The sequence below is a fragment of the Phascolarctos cinereus genome, unplaced genomic scaffold, assembly GCF_003287225.1.
Source record: "Phascolarctos cinereus isolate Bilbo 61053 unplaced genomic scaffold, phaCin_HiC Scaffold_5;HRSCAF=322, whole genome shotgun sequence".
Taxonomy (NCBI): Eukaryota; Metazoa; Chordata; class Mammalia; order Diprotodontia; family Phascolarctidae; genus Phascolarctos; species Phascolarctos cinereus.
The window spans coordinates 188855945-188877950 of record NW_027555958.1 but is presented as its reverse complement, the minus strand read 5'-3'; the positions used below and the strand labels follow the sequence as shown (position 1 = coordinate 188877950).

Sequence of the window (22006 nt, the reverse complement as noted above, 5' to 3'; positions counted from 1 at the left end):
AATCAACTCAAAGTGGGTCTTCACTACCGATAATAAATTTTATTACATATGGATTCTAAAACACAGCATGAATGTTATTCAAATGGTTAAAAAAGTAATGACAAAATTTGAAGAGTGATGTAAAGAACTGCGGGCAGTGTTGGAAATATATTTTTGATTGGGAAGATAAAGCTATTGTGACTTAAAACAGATCTCCTAAATTATACACAAAAATCTGACCCTAGAGAACAAGTACATATATACATATATATAGCATTCATAGTATGATTCATGTACTAGGGGGTATGTCTGACTATTCATGACCCCATGTAGGGTTTTCCTCGTGAAGATACTGAAGTGGTTTGCCATTTTCTTTTCGACCTCATTTTACAGATGAGGAAACCAAGACAAACAGGGTTAAATGACTTGCCTAGGGTCACACAGCTAGTAAGTATCTGAGACTAGATTTGAACTCAGGAAAACAAGTTTTCTTGACTCTAGGCCCAACACTCTACCTACTGTGCCACCTAGATGCCCAAATGTGTGTATCTGAGTAGATATATAGATATATCTTATAGAAATATCTATATGACTATATATATATATATATCTATTAGATATAGCTATATCTATGTCTATACACACACATATATATGCTTACATATACATAATTAAAAATATATATAAAGAGAGAATAGACAAAATATTAATATAGATATCATTGCCTATATCATGACCAATACTGATAAACACATATAAAACCAGGGCAGATTATCAAGAAGAGGGAAGTATAATACTGGCAATGAGGGGATGGAGAAGAAGTTTTATACAGAAAGTGATATGAGCTAGGTCTCAAGGAAAATGAGGGATTTCAAGATGAGACAGAAGCAGGTAGGGTATTCTAGGATTAGGGGACAGGCAACAGAAAGGCAAACATTTAAACATTTGGGAGATAGAGTTTGTGCATGAGAAATAGCAAAAAGTTTGACTAGAGTACAGAATACACCAAGAAAATTAACGTTTTATGATACTGGAAATGTAGGGTGAATCTAGGAAATGAGCTTTAAATGTCAAACAGAAGTGTTAATATTTGATCCCAGAGGTAATAGGGAGCCAGTGGGATTTATTGAGTAGTTGGGAGGCAAAGGGTGTGTGGCATCATCATACTTGTACATTAACAAAATCTCTTTTGAAAGTATGTGGGAAATATATTGGAGTAGAGAGAGACAAGGCATGAATAACAATTCTAAGGCTATTACGATACTCCCTATGAGAGGGGATAGGGGCCTGAATTAAATAATGTTTATGAAAGTGGAAAGAAGGGATGAACGTGAGAAATGGTAAAATAGGAAAAACAAAATTGGGCAACAAACTCTAGCGTGGAATGGTATTTAAGCTGAAATTGTGAACCAGGGTGACTGGAAGAATGGTTGTAGACTTGACAGAAATATGGGAGGTTGAGAAAAAGGCTATGTATCAAGGGTTGGAGGTAGAAGATAATGAGCTCTATTTTAGAAATGGTGAGTTTGAAATGCCTGTGAGACACCTCTTTTAAAATAACCAATGGTCAGTTAGTGATATAAGATGGGATGTTGGTACAGCTATTAGGAGTGCATATATACTTGTGGGGAAAATGGGAGAAGGGATAAACATTAAACTCATAAGAGCTTATGAGGCTGACAAGTGATAGCATATTTAAAAGAAAATATAAGAGGACCCAGAATAGAATTTGGCAGTGTATACTCTCGCAACTCTCTTTTTTTACATCTAATAAACATTTATCTCATCCTAGGTGGTTCAGTATATTTCAACAAGGGAAAAGTTAATTATAAACCCAAGTCCTTCCTGCATCAAAAAAAAGTGATAAAACAGATCCACCACTAGAGGTAATGTTTAGGAAATTACTTTTCCATTTGATAGTTGATTTGCATGACAATTAGGGGATTCTAGAATAAAAATGGCATTGTCTATGGTCAAGAAATAGAAATAAATCAAACAGACTGTGTAGAGTTCAAATCTGTCCCCTTGGCTCCATTTGAATGACAATTCTAGTCTTGGGCTAAACCTTTTCTCATTATGGGTCATTGGACTTATGAAAAACTTAAGAAATTCCATCCCTATTGGTTTTGAGACTGTGAAATACAGATATGCTTCTATGAAGAAGAAATAAAGATTTGCCTCAAGTTTGGAAGGAGTTAGATAAGCTAATAAAGTGGTCTTCAAATGAGGCATCTATTTCAAGCTCTGACACCAGATATGGGAACAGTGGAAAAAAACACTTTACTCTGAGCACCAGTAACTTATCTATAATTGGTAATGATAATTCAACTACCTACTTCACAAGGTTGTTGTCAGGCATATGCTATGTACACCATAAAATGATAAATATAGTAAGGTATGATTTTGATACTTTCTTTTTCCAGTTCAGAAACCTACTCTGAGTTCTACATATATTTTGAGAATTACAAAACCTTACCCAATGCCCTCATTTTACAAATGAGAAAACTGAGATTGACAGATAGATAGTGAATTATTTGAGGTTACAAAGTGGGAAAGCCAGAATTCAGATATCCTGAAATCCGGATTATTGTGTGATCTTCTTATTTGGGACCTCCTTTTTTCCCAACAGAGAGTTAAGAAAATATCTCAGAACATGGGTAATCTCACCATAATTACAGAATTCCTCCTCATGGACTTTTCCAAAAATTGGGAACTGCAGGTCTTACATGCCATGCTTTTCCTGTTGATCTACATGATGGCTCTGATGGGGAACCTGCTCATCTTCATCCTCATCTCTCTTGATGGGCACCTCCACACTCCCATGTACTTCTTCCTGAAGAACCTGTCCTTTTTAGACATCTGCCTTATTTCTGTCACTGTTCCCAAATCCATTGCCAACTCCCTGAGCCACAGCTGCTCCATCTCTTACTTGGGGTGTGTATTACAGCTCTTCTTAGTGATTTTATTTGCAGGATCAGAGATTTCCCTCCTCACAGTGATGTCTTATGACCGCTATATAGCCATCTGCCTGCCCCTGCATTATGAAACCATCATGACCAAAGGATCCTGTGTGAGGATGGCAGTGGCTTCCTGGTTCAGTGGAGGTGTGGTTGGGGCCATGTACTCAGCTACTACATTCTCTTTACCCTTCTGTGGCCCCAAAGAGATCCATCAGTTCTTCTGTGATGTCCCTTCTTTACTCAGGATCTCCTGCTCTGAAAAACACATCGCAGTTTATGTGAGTATTGCTATTGGGTTGGGCTTAGTGATTTTCTGCTGTATTTCTATCATTATCTCTTATGGTCACATCTTCACAACTGTGCTGAAGATTCCAGCAACAAAAGGTTGGCCAAAAGCCTTCTCCACTAGCCTGCCTCATCTCATTGTTTTCATGGTTTTTATCATAACTGGGGCCATGGCTTATTTCAAGACACCTTTGGACTCTGACTCAGTTCTGGATCTAATGTTTTCTATGTTCTATACAATGGTACCCCCAACTCTGAACCCTGTCATCTATAGCCTGAGGAACAAGGACATGAAGGCTGCTTTGAGGAAGTTTATAACTTGGAAATACTCATAAGAAGGATTAATGAAAAAGTCTTTTTCTTGATTGTATATTTGCTTTTTAACAAATCAGCTCTGCCTTTTATGTGTTTATTGACTAAAAAAAAATATTTTCACTTATATATCTTATTCTAGAACATACATTTTGAAATCTAGACTTCAAGGTTCAGGGACATACTGAGAGATATGTTTTTCCAAAGTACACATGCTTATATAAGTGAGCAAAATTATAATACTTTATATTTCTATAATGCTTTAAAGTTTTTCAAGAGCTTAACAAATGTCTAGCACATTGTAACCTCTTAATAAATGATTGCTAATTGTTGTTACTTTTCACATTCATATATTTGATCTCAACAACAACCCTAAAATGTAGTTATGAAAGGTGTTATTCATATCATTTTATGGTTAAGGAAAGTGAATCTCAAAGAAGCAAAGTGATTTGACTAAGCTCTCCTAAAAGTGGGCAAGTCCTAGCTCATGCGCATCTTTGTTTTCAAAGGTGAATTTCTTTTTATCTTATACCATGCAGAAAATTGTCAAATACGTAGTTAATGTAAATTATTGTGAAGACCTGCAAACATATCATTTTAACATAAGTCAGTTTCTATAAAGTGGTATATTTTGTTTTGCTTGCATATCTAAAATATAATCATAGAACCAAAGAAAAGTAGTACTTGGAGAGATGTCAGGAGCCATCTAATCCAATTCCTATCTTGAATTTCATTTAAAACACAATTGCTAATCCTACCTGAACAAGAAGTCTACCTACATAATGACACAATATATGTGTATGTATATGTGTGTATAAGTATTTATAATCATATATACTTTTATATATGTATGTATGTATGTGTACTGTTATATGTGCTATATGTTTGTGTGTATATGTATGTGTGTATATATGTGTGTGCATGTGTATATATCTTTACGCCCAAAAATTATTTCTTGGAAACATCTAACAAGACACTGGTCAGTTTTCACCTGTTCCTGAGATGTAGCTCATTTGGGCTTGTTTAATTGGGAGATTAAGGGAGCAGATAACATACAAGTCAGGTGTGTGTTCTAACGATATTGCTACATGACATGAAAGTACATTTTAAAAAGTAAGGAAAAATATTGGTCTACTCTGCTGTGTAACTTATGCATGCTAAATATACACAAGAAAATTATAAATTGTCTTTCTCAAAATCTGTGTTTAAAGTTCCTAGAAGTGTCATCTTCTATATAGATTTTAAGTAAGATAAAGGTATTTGTACTGAGAATGCCATATAGGTCTGATATGGGACTTCTGGAGCCAAGATGACAGAGTAAGCAAGAAATCACCTGAACTTTTTCATATTCAACTCTAAAAAACTATAAAATAGCACACTATAATGAATTCTGGAACAGCAGAACCAACAAAAAGATGGGGTGAAAGAATTTTCTAGCCCAAGACAATTTGGAAGATCAGCAGGAAAGATCCATCTCACTCCAGTAAAAGAAGAGTGTACTCAGTGACCCAGAAAGCCAGCAGCAGACCTTCTCTCAGCAAGCCAACAAGAGGCCCTGAGCACCAGTGCAGGTCAGTGACTAAGGCCCCATAGCCCCTTTGCAGCAGCAGGCAAATGGCTAGGTCCCCCTCCCATGCTGCCCCAGCACAGAAACACTCTCTCTCTTCCCCCCGACCCAAATGGTTATCAGCACAATACCAAGTGAACCAACAAGCCAAACCCCTGCAGCACTGGGTGGCACCAGCCACTGCCCACCTTCATGTCATTGCAACACCTGGGGAGCCACAGAGCAGAATGAGGGTTTGCTGTAAGGTTTAGTACAGCACCATGTGAACAACCATACACCAGTACCAGTTCCCCCCACCCCCTTGTGTATGCCTCAGCACGAGAACCCAAAACCAGGCCATCTCTGATCCTAAACAAAACAACAGGTGAGCTGCCAGACACCCTTGGAACCATGCAGCACCAGTCACCCATGTCCCTCAAGGCAGCACTGCTGGGCAAGCTGCCAGTGCCAGACAGCCCCACAACAACACGGTGGTGCCCCACAGGCTTCAAGGCAGCACCAGCAGAGCCAAACAAACAGGCAAAGCCTGCAGCCCCCGACACAAGATGCTTAGGACATTACCCCTTCCACCCAGGAGCAGAGTTGAATTTTAAAAGAAACAAAATAGGCTGGAAAAGATAAGCAAAAAGGAAAAAAAAAAAGAATCGAACCATAGAAAGTTATTATGTAGAAAGAGAAGATTAAGATACAAACTCAAAAGAGAATAATGCTGTCAAAACATTTATATACAAAATCTCAAAGAAAAATGTGGTCTCAAACCCAGAGAGAATTCCTAGAAGAGCTCAAAAAAGTCTAAAACATCAAATAAGAGATATAGAAGAAAAATTGGGAAAAGAAATGAGAGGGATGCAAGAAAATAAGGAAAAAAGAGTCAACAGCTTAGAAAAAGAAAACATCTTCCTAGAAAGTAGATTTGGTCAAATGGAAAAGGAGGTACAAAAGCTAACTGAAGAAAATAACTCCTTAAAAATTAGATTTGGGCAAATGGAAGCTAATGACTCTATGAGACATCAAGAATCAATCAAACAAAATCAAAAGATTAAAAAATTGAAGACAATGTGAAATATTTCATTGCAAAAGCAACTGAACTGGAAAATAGATCCAGGAGAGATCATTTAAGAAATTATCAAAGAAAATTGTGCCAATATCTTAGAATCAGAGGGTAAAGTAGACATTGAAAGAATCCACCAATGGCCTCTATAAAGACATCCAAAAATAAAAACTCTCAGAAACATTATTGACTAATTCCAAAACCCCCAGGTTGAGGAGAAAATATTTCAAGCACCCAGAAAGAAAGAATTCAAATACTGGGGAGCCACAATCAAGATTACATAGGATTTGGCAAATTCAACATTAAAGGATTGTGGGGCAAGGAATGTGATGTTCCAGAAGGCAAAGGAGCTGCAACCACAAACAAAGCTGAGCATACTCCTTCAAGGGTGAAAAATGGTAATTCAGTGAAATGGAAAGTTTTTGAGTTTTTCTGATTAAAAGATGAGAGCTAAATTTAAAAAAAAAATTCAATTTCCAATTTCAAGTTTCAAAAGAAGCATAAAAAGGTAAAAAAGGAAAGAGAAAACAATAAAGAATTCAATAAATCAAAACTGTTTGAATCTTTACATGGGAAGATGATACTTGTTATTCCTAAAAATTGTATCACCATTAGTGGTTAGGTGTATGCAGAGACAGAGGATGAAGGTATAAGGCAACTTCAAGGGGATGATATAAAAAAATTAAGGAGTGAAAAAGAGGATTATACTGGGAGCAGAAGGAAAGGTCAGATAAAAGGGGCAAATTATCTCACACAAAGAAACGTGAAACACTTACTAAGGTGGAGGGGAACATGGGAAGGTGGGCAGTGGGGTCTCTTGAACCTTACTCTCATCAGAATTGGCTCAAAGAAGGAATGGCATACACAATCATTTGGGTATAGTACTCGATCTTACCCTACAAGGAAGTAGGAGGGGAGCGAGCTGTGTAAAGAAAGAGACTGACAGAAGGGAGGGCAGATTGGGAAGGCAGTGGTCAGAGGCAAAACACTGATGAGGAGGTAAAAGATGAAAGGGGAAGAAGAGGATAAATGGGGGTGGGGGAGAATACAATGGAGTGAAATACACAGTTGGTAATCATAACTGTGAATGTGAATGGGATGAACTCTCCCATAAAGCAGAACTGGATAGCGAGTGGATTAAAAAACAGAATTCTACAACATGTTGTTTACAAGACACACACTTCAAGCAGAGGGATACACACAAAGTAAAGGTAAAGGCTTTGAAAAGATTTTCTTATGAGGGCAGCTAGGTGGCGCAGTGGATAGAGCACCAGCCCTAAAGTCAGGAGTACCTGAGTTCAAATCTGGCCTCAGACCAAACATTTGACACATACTAGCTGTGTGACCCTGGGCAAGTCACTTAACCCCAATAGCCTGAAAAAAAAAGATTTTATTATGCTTCAGATGAATTATTTTTTAGAAAAGCAAGGGTAGCAATCATGATTTCAGACAAAGCAAAATCAAAAATAGATCTAATTAAAAGAGATAAGAAAGAAAACTACATCATATTAACCAGTACCATGGAACAATAAGTAAAATCAATACAAACAAATATGCATCAAATGGCATAGCATACAAATTCTTTTTTATATATAATTTATTTTCCCCAGTTACACATAAAAATAATTTTGAACATTTGTTTTAAAACTTTGAGTTCCAAATTCTCTTCCTTCCTCCTTCCCCACCTCACGACTTCATTGAGAAGGCAAACAATTCGATATAGGTTATACATGTGTAGTCATGCAAAACACATCCATAATAGTCATATTGTGTAAGAAAACATAGACAAAAAACATCTCAAGAAAAATAAAGTTTAAAAAAGTATGCTTCAATCTATATCTAGACACCATCAGTTCTTTCACTGGGGATGGATAACATTTTTCATCTTAAGTCCTTCAGAGTTGTCTTGGATAATTCTATTGCAAGAATAGCTAAGTCTTTCACAGCTGATCATCTTAAAATATTGCTGACTTTATATATGGCACACTTTATTTTCAAACAGCCCACAGCATACAAATTCTTAAAGAAGGGAAGTGAATAACAGGAGGAAATAAACAGCAAAATTTTGTAGTGTAGGACCTCAACTTTCTCCTCTCAAACCTAGATAAATCCAAGCACAAAATAAAGAAATTAAGGAAGCAAATAGAATTTTAGAAAAGGTATACATAACAAACCTCTGGAGAAATTAAGTGGGGATAGATAGAATATAACTTTTTTCTCAGAAATACATAGCACCTATATAAAAATTGACCATGACATTAGGGCATAAAACTTCAAAATCAATTGTAGAATGGTAGAAATATTAAATGAGTCCTTTAGAGATCATAATCCAATAAAAATTACATTCAACAAAGGTAAGTAGAAAGATTGATTAAAAATTCATTGGAAACTAAATAATCTAATCCTAAAGAATAAATGGGTCAAAGAACAAATCATAGAAACAATCAACAGTTTCATTAAAGAGAATGACAAAAATGAAAGAACATACCAAAATTTATGGGATGTAGCCAAAGCAGTTCTTTGGGAAAGTTTTATATCTCTAAATTCTTACATCAGTAAAATAGAGAAAGAACAGATCGATGCATTGTGTATGCAACTAAAAAGTCTAGGAAAGGAACAAATTTAAAATCCCCAATTAAGGACCAAATTAGAAATTCTGAAAACCAAAGGTGAGAGTAATAAAATTGAAAGCAAACTATTGAGCTAATAAACAAAACTAGGGGATGGTTTTATGGGGGGAAATAATAAGATATAAACCATTAACAAATATGATTTAAGAAAGAAGAAAACCAAATTTCCAGTTATCAAAAATGAAGAGTGAATTCACCACCAATGAAGAGAAAATTAAAATAATCATTAGTGAATTATTTGCTCAATTTTATGCAAACAAATCAGAGAATCTTAGCAAAATTGATGAATATTTATGAAAATATAAATTATTCAGATTAACAGAAGAGGAAATAAAAATTCTTACATAACCCTACTTTAGAAAAAGATATTGAACAAGTCATCAATGAACTCCCTAAGAAAACCCTCCAGGGCCGGATGGATTTACAAGTGAATTCTACCAAATATTTAAAGAACAATTTTGAATTTTTTTATGACACAAATATGGTGTTGATCCCTAAACCAGGAAGATCCTAAAAGAGCAAAAGAAAATTATAGACCAATTTTCATAATGGATATTGATGGGAATTTTTTAAATGAAATGTTAGCAAAAAGATTACAGCAATTTATCATCAGGATAACACACTAGGACCAGGTGAGATTTATACTGGGAATGCAAGGCTGGTTCAATATTAGGAAAACTGTCAGCATAATTGAACATATCAATAACAGAACTAACAGAAATCATCTGATTATCTCAATAAATGTAGAAAAAGCTTTTTGACAAAATACCATAGCCAGTCTGAGAGATATGAAGTGTTACCTCAAAGTTGTTTTAATTTGCCTTTATATAATTATTAATGATTAACAGCATTCTTAGTATGGTGACTTTTTCTTTTGAAAATTTCCCATTCATAATCTTTGAGCATTTATAACTTGGGGAATGTGGCACCTTTATCAGAGAAACTTCCCATAAATTTTCCCCAGTTTCCTGATTTCCTCCTATGTTTTGCTGCATTGGTTTTGTTTGTGCAAAAACTTTAATATCAGGCAACCAAAATTAGCCATTTTAACTCCCATGATCCTCTTGATCTCCTATTTGGTCATGAACACTTCTTTATCTGTAGATCAAAAAAGTAATTTTTCTATGCTGCCATAATTTGTTTATATCACACTTTATGTCTAAATTATGTACTCATTTTTTGAGCTTATATTAATAGACGGTGAGAAATGTATTTATGTTTTTGCCAGACTTCCCAGCAATTTTCATCAAAGGGTGAGTTCTGACCCCAACAACTGGGATCTTTGGGTTTATCAAACACTAGGTTACTATGCTCATTTACTTCTGTATATTGCATGCCTAATCTATTCTACTGATCAACAACTCTATTTCTTATCTAATATCAGATTACTTTAATAATTACTACCTTGTAATATGGATTGAAATCTGGTACTGCTAGATCACTTTCCTTCACTTTTTTTTAATTGATTCCCTTGATAGTCAAGATTTTTTATTCTTCCAAATCAATTTTGTTAGTATTTTTCTTAACTCTATAAAATAATTTGTTTGGTAGTTTGATAGATTGAGCATGGAACAAGTAAATTAATTTAGGCAGTGTTGTCATTTTTATTATATTGGCTTGACCTACACATGGGCATTTATATTTTTCCAATTATTTAGATGTCTTTAATTCTGTGGAAAGTATTTTTAAAATTGCATTCATGTCATTCCTGTGTTTCTTGGCAGATAGACTCCAATCCATTTTATACAGTTTGTAGTTATCGTAATGGATTTTTTTGGTTCTATCTCTTCCTACTGTTTTATTGGTGATATATAGTAACGCTAATGCTTTCTCTGGGTTCATTTTATTTTACATCTTTCAATTTTAATAAAGTTGCTAATTGTTTCAACTAATTTAATTGATTATCCAGAGTTCTGTATGCCATCACATCATCTGCAAAGTCTGATAATTTTGTTTCTTCCTTGCCTATTTTTCCTTCGATTTCTTTTTCTCGTTTTCTTGTTATAAACTAGCATTTCTATTACAATATTTAATAAGATTGGTGACAATGGACATTGTTACTTTACTTCATATCTTATTGGGAAGGCTAATGAAATATCTTTATTACTGATAGTACTTGCTCTTGGTTTGAGGTAGACACTACTTAGCATATTTAGGAAATCTCCATTTATTTCTTTGTTTTCTATTGTTAATGGAAATGGATATTTTATTTTGTCAAAAGTTTTTCTGCATCTATTGGTAAAATTGCATGATTTATTACCATAATGGACAATTATGCTTATAGTATTTCTAATACTGAATCAGCTTTGCATTCCTGGAATAAATCCCACCTGATCATAATGTATGATCTTTGTGATATATGACTGTTACTAGTATCAATTACTGCTGTTGAACCATTTGATAGTGCCAATGACATTGGTGGCAAGAACTTTCTTTCCTGAGTCTTCATTAGCTGAAACTGTAGCATGTGAAGGATCAATTCCCATAGGGTTGCTTCTCAGGATAATGCCTGAGGTAAATGATGGGCAAGCATTGCTATTTATAAGGTCTTTGTGTTCAGAGCCTTGGTTTTAATCTCTCAGAGTTTGAGGGGAGATGATGGCCATTGAGGTGGTGAGAATAGTTTGATCTGTCTGCTTCGCACTGCCTACTATCCCTTTTTCAAAGTGCTTCACTGTTTCAGCTTCTTTGCCTGCCCGATGGGTGGCAGTTTATTGGCTTGGTGAAAATAACTGGCCCCTTCTTCACAAGAAACACACCCCCGGAAGATGGCGGTGGGAATTTGGTTAGAAACAGGATCTGTGGTCTAGTAGTTCCTGCAATTCTCTGGGTTCTTAATACCAGCTGCCTGCTAATGGTAGTTGATCAGTAGTTGTTGATGGTAATGAGGAAAGTTTCCCTCATGATGACCTTTCCCCCAGTGGTGTCTGCAGGGACTGGTCTGGAAGCAGATATGGGGGTTTGGGGGACAGTGCTATTTCCAAGGTCCTTGAGCCAGCATCATTGCTTGTCTTGATAAGCATCCTACTAAAGTTGAGGACCAACATCATAGCGATAGTTTGACTTACCTCGCACTTGATGCTGAATGTATTTCCCTTAGGGTAAACTTCTGCTTTAGCTAATTTGGCTTTCCCACTCTGTGGGTAATAGTTGATGTGGATGGCTTTCCCCTTCATCACTAGAGCTGCTTCCCTGGATGATGATTGATATGGCTAAGGAAGAAGGAAATATTTTTGTGGGGAAAAGGGTAGGATGCTGCCACTCCCAGTGCTCTTGTGCCTATCTACCAGTTCATGGTAGCTGGCCAGAAACAAAGAGCACAGGCCTCGGACACATAACCCTCACCAGCTGTGTGACTCTGGGCAAGTCACTTAACCCCAATTGCCTCACAAAAAGAAAAAGAGACAGAGAGACAGAGAAAGAGAAATGATGAGCAGTCAAATCTCAGGAAAACCTGGAAAGACTTACATGAACTGATGCTGAGTGAAGTGAGCAGAACCAGGAGAACGTCGTACACTGTAACAGTAACATTGTACAATGAACAGCTTTGATAGACTTAGCTCCTCTCAGCAGTAAAAGGATCTAAGACAACTCCAAAAGATTCATGATGAAAAATGCTATCCACATCTAGAAAAAGAACTATGGAGTCTGAATGCAGATCAAAGCATACTATTTTCCCTTTTTCTTTCTCATGTTTTTTCCCTTTTGTTCTGATTCTTCTTTCATAACATGACTAATGTGGAAATATATTTGTATGATTGTCATGTATAGCCTATATCAGATTGCATGCCACCTTGGGGAGGGAAGAGAAGGGAAAAAATTTAGAACTCAAAATCTTATGAAAGTGAATGTTGAAAACTAAAAATAAACAAAAGAAATTTAAAAAAAGAAATAAATTAGAAGATTGTGACAGATAGTAACAAGGCAGCTAGGTGATGCAATGGATAGAGCATTTGGCTAGGAATCAAGAAGACTCATCTTCACAAGTTCAAATATGCTCTCAAACACTTATTATCTATGTGACACTGGGCAAGTCACTTAACCCTGTTTACCTCATTTCCTCATCTGTAAAAAATGAACTGAAGAAGGTTATGGAAAACCACTCCATTATACTTGAAAAGAAAATCCCCAAAAATGGGGTCACAAAGAGTCCAGAGAGTTATGACTGAACAACATGGAGAATAGTTTTTAGACATCTGGATGATGACATGATACACAGCAATGGTTCCTGGATAGGAATGGAACGACAATAATAATGAATAAAAATGGATTTGTTTTGCCTCTTTCAATTGTAAAGAAATGTACTTTAAACTCAGTGAAATAATGGAGGAAGAAAATTTCCTACACAAGTCCACCAATCTAGACTCCATAGAGAAAAGCTAAAAGAAATTAAAAATACAGTTTAATCCCCACTCTTACACACCTGTTAAGGCCATAAGACAATATCTCAGAAAAGAATTGGGAATAAAATTCATGGGATAAGAAGTCTATAAACAAGTCTAGAATTTAAGGTAAAAGCAAGATGAAGCAATAATGTACTTGAACCAGCCTACAATTGCCTATGGGACCTGGTTGTTACATATTCAGTGTGAGCATTTATACTTTGGAAAGCAACAAAACTAGAAGTAGGACTTAATTTATGGCTTTATTGATTATCTAGATTTAATAATATAATAGGGGAAATGTTAATAATGTAAATTAAATTTATAAGTGTGTTGCACATGCATTTATTTTCTGGAGAGCCAGGTATTAAACATTTACCAAGATGCCCTAACTGTAAGTCTAAAATTTGACTTCATAACTATCTCTAAAGCTTTCTGGAATGAAAACTATGACTGAAACATTGTTATAAATGAAAATACCTTTTTTTCCCAAAAGAACCAGGATAGAGAAGTGAGGAACAGAAGAATGGAGAGGCAGCAGTATAATTAAGAAGTAATATTCATGAGAGAGGAGTAGGTAGGTGAGACAGTGGGTAGAGTGCCAGGCTTGGCATAAAAAAATACTCTTCCTTAGTTCAAATCTAGGCTCAGACACTTATTAGTTATGTGACCCTAGGCAACTCATTTAAGTTTATTTACTTCATTTTCCTCATCTGTAAAAACAATATGAAAAGGAAATGGCAAACTATTCCAATATCATTACCAGGATAACCTCAAAAGGGGTGACAAAGTGTCCGATATGACTGAAAAACAACTAAACACCAACAAAATTCAAGAGAGGAAATCCAAGAAGCACAAGTAACAAGAATGTTTAGGAACATTTAGCTAAAGGTCAATAGAGATCATAACAGCAAGAATTTTATTTTTCTATTTTCATTAAATATTTTGCAACTACATGTAGAATATTAACATTCTTTTTTTAAATTTTGAGCTCCAAATTCTCCTCCTCCCTCTTATTCATCCCCTAACCCCTGTGAAGGCAAGCAATATGATATCAATTATATATATGAAGACATGCAAAACACATTTTCACATTAGCTGTGAGCAAAAGAAAATACATATTAAAAAAAAGAAGAAAGGAAGTTAAAAAATATTCTTCAATCTGCATTCACAATTCATGGGCATCCCCTCAAGTTCCTTTTCTTTGCCACCACAAAAAGAACTGCTATAAACATTTTTGTGCAATAGGTCCTTTATCTTTCTCTTTGATCTCATTGGAGTATAGTCCTAGTACTGGTATTTCTAGGCCAAAGAGTTTTAAAGCCCTTTGGGTTTGGCTCCAAATTGTTCTCCAGAATCATTGGAATAGTTCACAACTCCACCAACAGTGTATTAGTATGTCAATTTTTTCACATCCTTTCCAGTATTTGTCCTTTTACTTTTGGAAGGGAATGTTGAGAGAATTCAGCTCAGTTGTTTCTAACCTCATTTCTATTTTCTAAATGAAGATTGAAGTAGGGTCTTCAACTTTAAGGGTGCTTGAAAAGAAAGTACAAAATTATATGAGGAAGTTTTTTACTATGAAGGTGATAAGATTGTGTGGGAGGTTGAAGGAGAGAAGAGATTGAAAACAGCTAATTTGAGGAATAGGCTTGAAAGTCAGCTCAACATAATAAAAAGGTTATCTTGCTGAAGTGAAGTACAAGTTGAAGTTACATAATATGAATTTGTAATGGGCTGAGTCAGTATAATTGTGTGACTTTGGGTAGGTCCATTCACAAGCACAATAATAGGATTAAAGGAGATGGATGGCGGTAGTAATTCAAGATTGTGGATGAGATGTGATTTGAAAATGGTAAAGTATAAAGATGAATTGGTTAACTCCATGGTTGCAATTTTGAAGTGAAGAGAAAACATAAATTGCCTTTTGCCTAAAAAAATAAGTAGGAGTTCAGGGACTGGAGATCCTGGGGAAGACAAATAATAGAACTAGGATGTACAAGGCTTGGGAAAATATTGGCATTTTAATAAATGGCATTTACAGACACTTTATATTAAAAGTAATCCTCTTGCAATCAACAGAAGGAAGTCATTTACTTGGGGACTGAAGAAAAGAAAAGGGAATAAACCTTTGTTTAACAATTACTGTGTGCCAGAAACTGTGTTAAATGCTTTACAGATATTATCTTATTTAATCTGCATAAAAACCCTTCAAGGTAGGTTGTATTATTACTATTTAATGTTGAGGAAAGTAAAGCAAACAGAGGTTAAGCGATTCATCCAAGGTTGCAGAGCTAGTAAGTTTCTGAGGCTGGATTTAAACTCGGGTATTCCTGACTCCAGGCTCAGCACTGTACTACCTAACTTCCTTCAGACTAACACAAACTCAGAAGAGGACAGCAATGTCAAAATGCCTATGGCCAAAGCCTCAAAGAAAAATGGAAAGTGGCTTCAATCCAAGAATGAATTCATAGAAGTGCTCTAAAAGGAACTTAAAAATCAAATGAGAGTTAGAAGAAAGTAATTGGAAAAGAAATGAGAGTGATGCAAGAGAATTATGAAAAAGAGTCAACAGCTTAGAAAACTGCCAAGAATATTATAGCCAAATTCCAGAACTCCCAAGTCAAAGAGAAAATATGACAAGCAGCCAGAAAGAAACAATTCAAGTGTCTTGGAGACACAATGAGGATTACACAAGATTTCACAGCTTCTAAATTAATGATTCAGAGGGCTTGGAACATGATATTCCAGAGGCAATAATTCCATGAGACATCATGAATCAATCAAACAAATTCAAAAGAATGAAAACATGGAAGAAAATGTAAAACATCTCATGGGAAAAACAACTGACCTTGAAAATAGATCCAGGAGAGACAATATCAAAATCATTGGACTACCTGAAAGCCATAATCAAAAGGAGAACCTGGAAAACATCTTTCAAGAAATTATCAAGGAAAACTGCTCTGATGGACTGGAACCAGAGGGCAAAATAGGGTATGAAAGAATCCTCCAATCACCTCAGGAAAGAGATCCAAAACAAAAACCCCAAGAAATATTATGGCTGAATTTCAGAACTCTCAGGTCAGGGGGGGAAAGTACTACAAGTGGCCAGAAAGAAACAATTCAAATTATTGGTGAGTCATGATTAGGATCCCGCAGTACTTGGCAGTGGCAACATTAAAGGATCAGAGGTCATGGAACATAATATTCCAGAGGTTAAAGGAGCCAGGAATGCAATCAAGAATCACTTACCCAGCACAATTAAGCATTACCATTACCAGGTCCATATCCCAAAGAGATCATAAAAAAGGGGGAAAGGATCTACATGTGAAATAGCAGCCCAATTCATGGTGGCAAAATATTGGAAACTGTGGGGCTACCCATCAATTGGGGAATGGCTGAACAAGCTGTGGCATATGAATGTAGTGGAATATTATTATTCAATAAGAAATGATGAATAGGCAGATTTCAGAAACACCTGGACTTTTACAAACTGATGTGAAATGAGCAGAAATAGAAAAATGTTGTATGTAGTATCAACAGCATCATGTGATGATCAACTATAGATGACTCAGCTTTTCTCAGCAACACAATGATATAAGACAAGTACAAAGGACTAATGAAGTAAAATGCTATCCATATCCAGACAAAGAACTGATGTACTCTGAATGAAGGTCAAAGCATATTTGTCACTTTATTCTTTCTCATTTTTTCATTTTGATCAGTTCTTCTTCCACAACTGTGATAAATATGGAAATGTTTTACATGATACCATATGTATAAACTATGTCAAACTGCCTACCATTTTCAGAAGAAGGGAGAGAAGTGGTGAAAGGAATGGAGAAAAATTTGGAACTCAAAATCTTGTAAAACTGGATGCTAGAAATTTTCTTGATATGTAATTGTGGGAAAAATAAAATACTATTTACAGCAAAAATTTGGCATCAGATGGACACTAGGTTGCTTCTCTTGTTAGCATGGTAAGTCCTCTAGTTACATGCCCCATGTGGCAGTGCTAATAAATCAGCCGAGGGTTCTGGGGTCTGAGCTATTCAGGGACTTGGGGAAAATGTTGCTAACGGGCTTTAGAAACATTTACCCAGACCCCAGGTCATTCCTATTCAGAGAATCCTACAAGAGTGAATGATGCAACCATATGACAAGAATTTCAACACCCATGATAGAGGACAGTGCATGATCATTTATAGAAAATTTAAATACCAGAATCCAAATGGTAAAATGATTCCCATAGCTAAGCAGACTTAAGTCTTTCACCCCAGTGCTACTGCAGTAAGTCTCCATAAGTTTAAGTTAATATTGGACCCAGGAACTGGTGGAAAGGAAAACATAATTCTCTGTTACCTCTTCAGGTCACCAAGAAATACATGAACATCCTCCACCATTTGCGAAAATCCCCACCCCAACATAAACTTCTTGCTCTCATGACGGAAATCTCATAATTTCACTTTCTGCCAATGGCTTGAAGAATTGAATTATAAGGTATGAATTTCTACTTTCTGATATCAAAACACATATGCTTCCATGAGCAAGATCAAAATGTTTTTCCATAATTTTGATAAAATGTGAAGCACGAAAGACAGTGTGAGTATATTAAGAGGGGCTAATATGCTGTTCTCGTTCTGGTTTTTTGTCATGTTATTTATATGCAATACATGGAGTATTAAGTACTAACTTCATGTGCAAATAGGTACTTGTTTATGAAAATAAGTGCTGGCCATAAGCAAAACTGAAGAGATGAAAATTGATTTATATATTATTTAACAATAATTATTTCCTTTGCTAACTTTTCCCCCTTCCCTTTTGGACACTACTTTCATGTTGTTCTATTATTGTAGTTACCATATGCTACCCCTGTCTTTGCTAAAGACCTCCCTGCTCTTTTATGTTGTGATCCAAGATCATATTCTCTTATCTTTCCCATCAAAATTCTAATTCTCCCAGCTGATATCAACTAAGCATTAGAAGTAACATATCTCACTGAATTAACTCAAAGAGAGTCCTCACTGCTTGTAATAAATTTCATGTTACATTTGCATTCTAAAACACAGAGTTCATATTGTTCAAAAGGTTAAAAAATTAATGATAAAATTTTAAAGAGTGATGTGAAGAATTGTAGGCAGTGTTGGAAATATATTTTTGATCATGAAGATAGGCTATTATGCCTTAAAACAGATCTCCTAAATTATACACAAAAGTCTGACCCTGGAGAACAGGTATATATTTTATATTCTTAGTATAACTCATGTACTAGGTGGTATGTCTGACTATTCATGACTCCATTTAGTGTTTCCTTGGCAAAGATACGGGAGTGGTTGGCCATTTCCTTCCCCAGATTATTTTGTAGATGAGGAAACCAAGGCAAACAGTGTAAATGGTTTGCCCAGGGTCACAGAACTAGTAAGTATCTGAGACCAGATTTGAACTCAAGATGAGTCTTCCTGACTCTAGGCCCAACACTCTATTCACTGTGCCACCTAATTGCCCATATATGTGTGTGTGTGTGTGTGTGTGTGTGTGTGTGTGTGTGTGTATAGATAAGTCTATATAGCTATATCTTATAGACATACCTATAAGATAGATATATCTATTTCTATGCACATACATATATACACTTACATGTGTAGCGAGAAAATAGACAATAAATTGATATAGAGATCAATGCCTATATCTTGATCAATACTGGTAAACATATAAAACAAGTGCAGATTATCCAGGAGGGAAAATATAACACTGGTAACTAGGAGGCAAAGAAGAGGTTTTATACAGAAAGTGACATGAGCTAGGTTTTAAAGGAAACCAAGGATTTCAAGAGGAGAGAGAAGCAGGTAGTGTATTCTAGGATTAGGGAACAGACAATAGAAAGGCATATGTTTAAACCTTTGGGAGATACAGTTTTGTATGTGAGGAAGAGCAAAAAGTTTGACTGGAATATAGAATATACCAAGAAAATTAATGTTTTATAAGACTGAAAACACAGGATGAATCCAGGACATGAGTTTTAAAAGTCACACAAAAGAGGTTATATTTGATCCTACAGGTAATAGGGAGCCAGTGGGATTTATTGAGTAGCTGGGGGGCAAAGGATTTGTGACATTTTAATACTTGTACATTAACAAAATTATTGTTGAACCTATGTGGGAAATACATTAGAGTAGGGAGAAACAAGGTATGAATAGCAATTATAAGGCTATTACAATACTCCCTACAACAAGGGATAAATAGTGGCTATGAGTGAAAAGAAGGGGATGAATGTGAGAAATGTTGAAATAGGAAAAGCAAGATTGGGCAACAGACTGTATTGTGGAATGGTATTTAAGCTGAAATTGTGAACCAGGGTGACTGGAACGATGGTTATGCACTTGACAGAAATATGGGAAGTTGAGAAAAAGGCTAGGTGTCAGGGGTTAGAGGTAGAAGATAATGAGCTCTATTTTAGAAATGGTGACTTTGAAATGCCTGTGAGACACCTTTTTTAAAATAACCAATGGTCAGTTAGTGATATAAGATGGGATCTTGGGACAGATATTAGAAGTGCATATATTGATGTGGGAATCATAGGCAAAGGGATAAAAATTAAACCCATAATAGGTGACAGGAGCAAAAAGAGATGTTATTACAAAAGAAAATATAAGGGGACCCAGAACAAAATTTGGCAATATAACCTCTCACAGTTTTCCTTTTTTACATATACTATACATTTATCTCATCCTAGATTATTAAGTGTATTTCAATACAAGAAAATGAATTAGTTACCATACTCCCTCCTGCACAAAAAATATGATAGAACAGACCCACCCACTGTTGGTAATGTTTAGGAATTTAGTTTTCTTTTCCATAGTTGATATTCAGGGCAAGAAGAGTAGTCTAGAATAAAAATGACATTGTCTGTGGTTAAGAAAGAGAAATAAAACAGACTGTGTTGAGTTCAAATCTGAACCCTTGGTCTCATTTGAATGACAATTCTATTCTTGGGATAAACATTTTGCCATAATTGGTCATTGGACTTATGAAAAACTTCTAAAGAAATTCCATCCCTATCAGTTCTGAGACTGGGAAAAACAGATATGCTTCTATGATGAGTATATAAAGATTTGCCTCAAGTTTGAAAGAAAGCTAGATAAACTATTAAAGTAGCCTTGAAATCAGGACATCTATTTCAGGCTCTGACACAGGATATGGGAAGACTGGAAAAAATCACTCTGCTATGAGCCCCAATAACCTACCAATAGATTGAGAATAATAACTCAAGCTATCTACTTCATGGAGTTGCTGCAGGTATATGGTATGTACATCTAAAATGATAAATATAAAGATGATTTTGACATTTTCTTTTTCCAGTTCATATTTCTATTCTGAGTTTTACTTATACTTTGAGAATTACAAAAACCTTTAAACTCATCTCATCCAATGCCCTCATTTTACAAATAAGAAAACTGAGATTGACAGAGAGATAGTGAATTGTTTAAGGTTATAAAATGGGAAAGCCAGAACTAGAATTCAGATCTCCTGAAAAACAGATTATTGTGTAATCTTCTTATCATTTGAGACCTCTTTTTTCTCAACAGATAGTTAAGAGAATGTCTCATAAGATGAGTAATCTCACTATAGTTACAGAATTCCTCCTTATGGGCTTTTCCAGTAACCAGGAAGTGCAGATCTTACATGCCATGCTTTTCCTGTTGATCTACATGATGGCTCTGATGGGGAACCTGCTCATTTTCACCCTCATCTCTCTCAATGGGCACCTCCACACTCCCATGTACTTCTTCCTGAAGAACCTGTCCTTTTTAGACTTCTGCCTTATTTCCATCACTGTCCCTAAATCCATTGCCAACTCCCTGAGCCACAGCTGCTCCATCTCTTACTTGGGGTGTGTATTACAGCTCTTCTTAGTGATTTTATTTGCAGGATCAGAGATTTCTCTCCTTACAGTGATGCCTTATGACCGCTATATAGCCATCTGCCTGCCCCTGCATTATGAAACCATCATGACCAAAGGATCCTGTGTGAGGATGGCAGTGGCTTCCTGGTTCAGTGGAGGTGTGGTTGGGGCCATGTACTCAGCTACTACATTCTCTTTACCCTTCTGTGGCCCCAAAGAGATCCATCAGTTCTTCTGTGATGTCCCTTCTTTACTCAGGATCTCCTGCTCTGAAAAACACATCGCAGTTTATGTGAGTATTGCTATTGGGTTAGGCTTAGGGATTTTCTGCTGTATTTCTATCATTATCTCTTATGGTCACATCTTCACAACTGTGCTGAAGATTCCAGCAACAAAAGGTCAGTCAAAAGCTTTCTCCACTAGCCTGCCTCATCTCATTGTTTTCATGGTTTTTATCATAACTGGGGCCATGGCTTATTTCAAGCCACCTTTGGACTCTGACTCAGTTCTGGATCTATTGTTGTCTATGTTCTATACAGTGGTGCCCCCAACCCTAAACCCTGTCATCTATAGCCTGAGGAACAAGGACATGAAGGCTGCTTTGAGGAAATTTATAACTTGGAAATATTCATAAGAAGGTTTAATGAAAAAGTCTTTTTCTTGATTATATATTGCTTTTTAATAAACCAGTTCTACCTTTTATGTGCTTATTGATTGAAAAATCATTTTCATTTATATATCTGACCCTAGAACATGCATTTTGAAATCTAGACTTCAAGGGTCAGGGACATACTAAGAGATATGATTTTGCAAAGAACATACACTCTCATAAGTGAGCAAAACTGTCATAATACTTCGTATTTCTGTAATGCTTTAAAGTTTTTCAAGTGTATAACATAGCGTCAGACACATTGTAACCTCTTAATAAATTATTGCT

General features: G+C 35.7%; 2 protein-coding genes across 2 annotated transcripts; both read left to right on the top strand.

Moving 5' to 3' along the window:
• The first annotated feature begins 2632 nt into the window (after nt 1-2632).
• LOC110200266 (olfactory receptor 14A16-like) lies at nt 2633-3559 on the top strand. The gene has a single exon (XM_020975500.1). It carries the CDS (start codon nt 2633-2635, stop codon nt 3557-3559), a length of 927 nt encoding a protein of 308 aa, XP_020831159.1.
• A 17217-nt stretch (nt 3560-20776) lies between these two features.
• LOC110200267 (olfactory receptor 14A2-like) lies at nt 20777-21703 on the top strand. The gene has a single exon (XM_020975501.1). It carries the CDS (start codon nt 20777-20779, stop codon nt 21701-21703), a length of 927 nt encoding a protein of 308 aa, XP_020831160.1.
• Nucleotides 21704-22006: the final 303 nt, after the last annotated feature.

Excerpts from the sequence above, each read along its gene's own strand:
- LOC110200266 (XM_020975500.1), top strand. The coding sequence starts at position 2,633 with ATGGGTAATCTCACCATAATTACAGAATTCCTCCTCATGGACTTTTCC.
- LOC110200267 (XM_020975501.1), top strand. The coding sequence starts at position 20,777 with ATGAGTAATCTCACTATAGTTACAGAATTCCTCCTTATGGGCTTTTCC.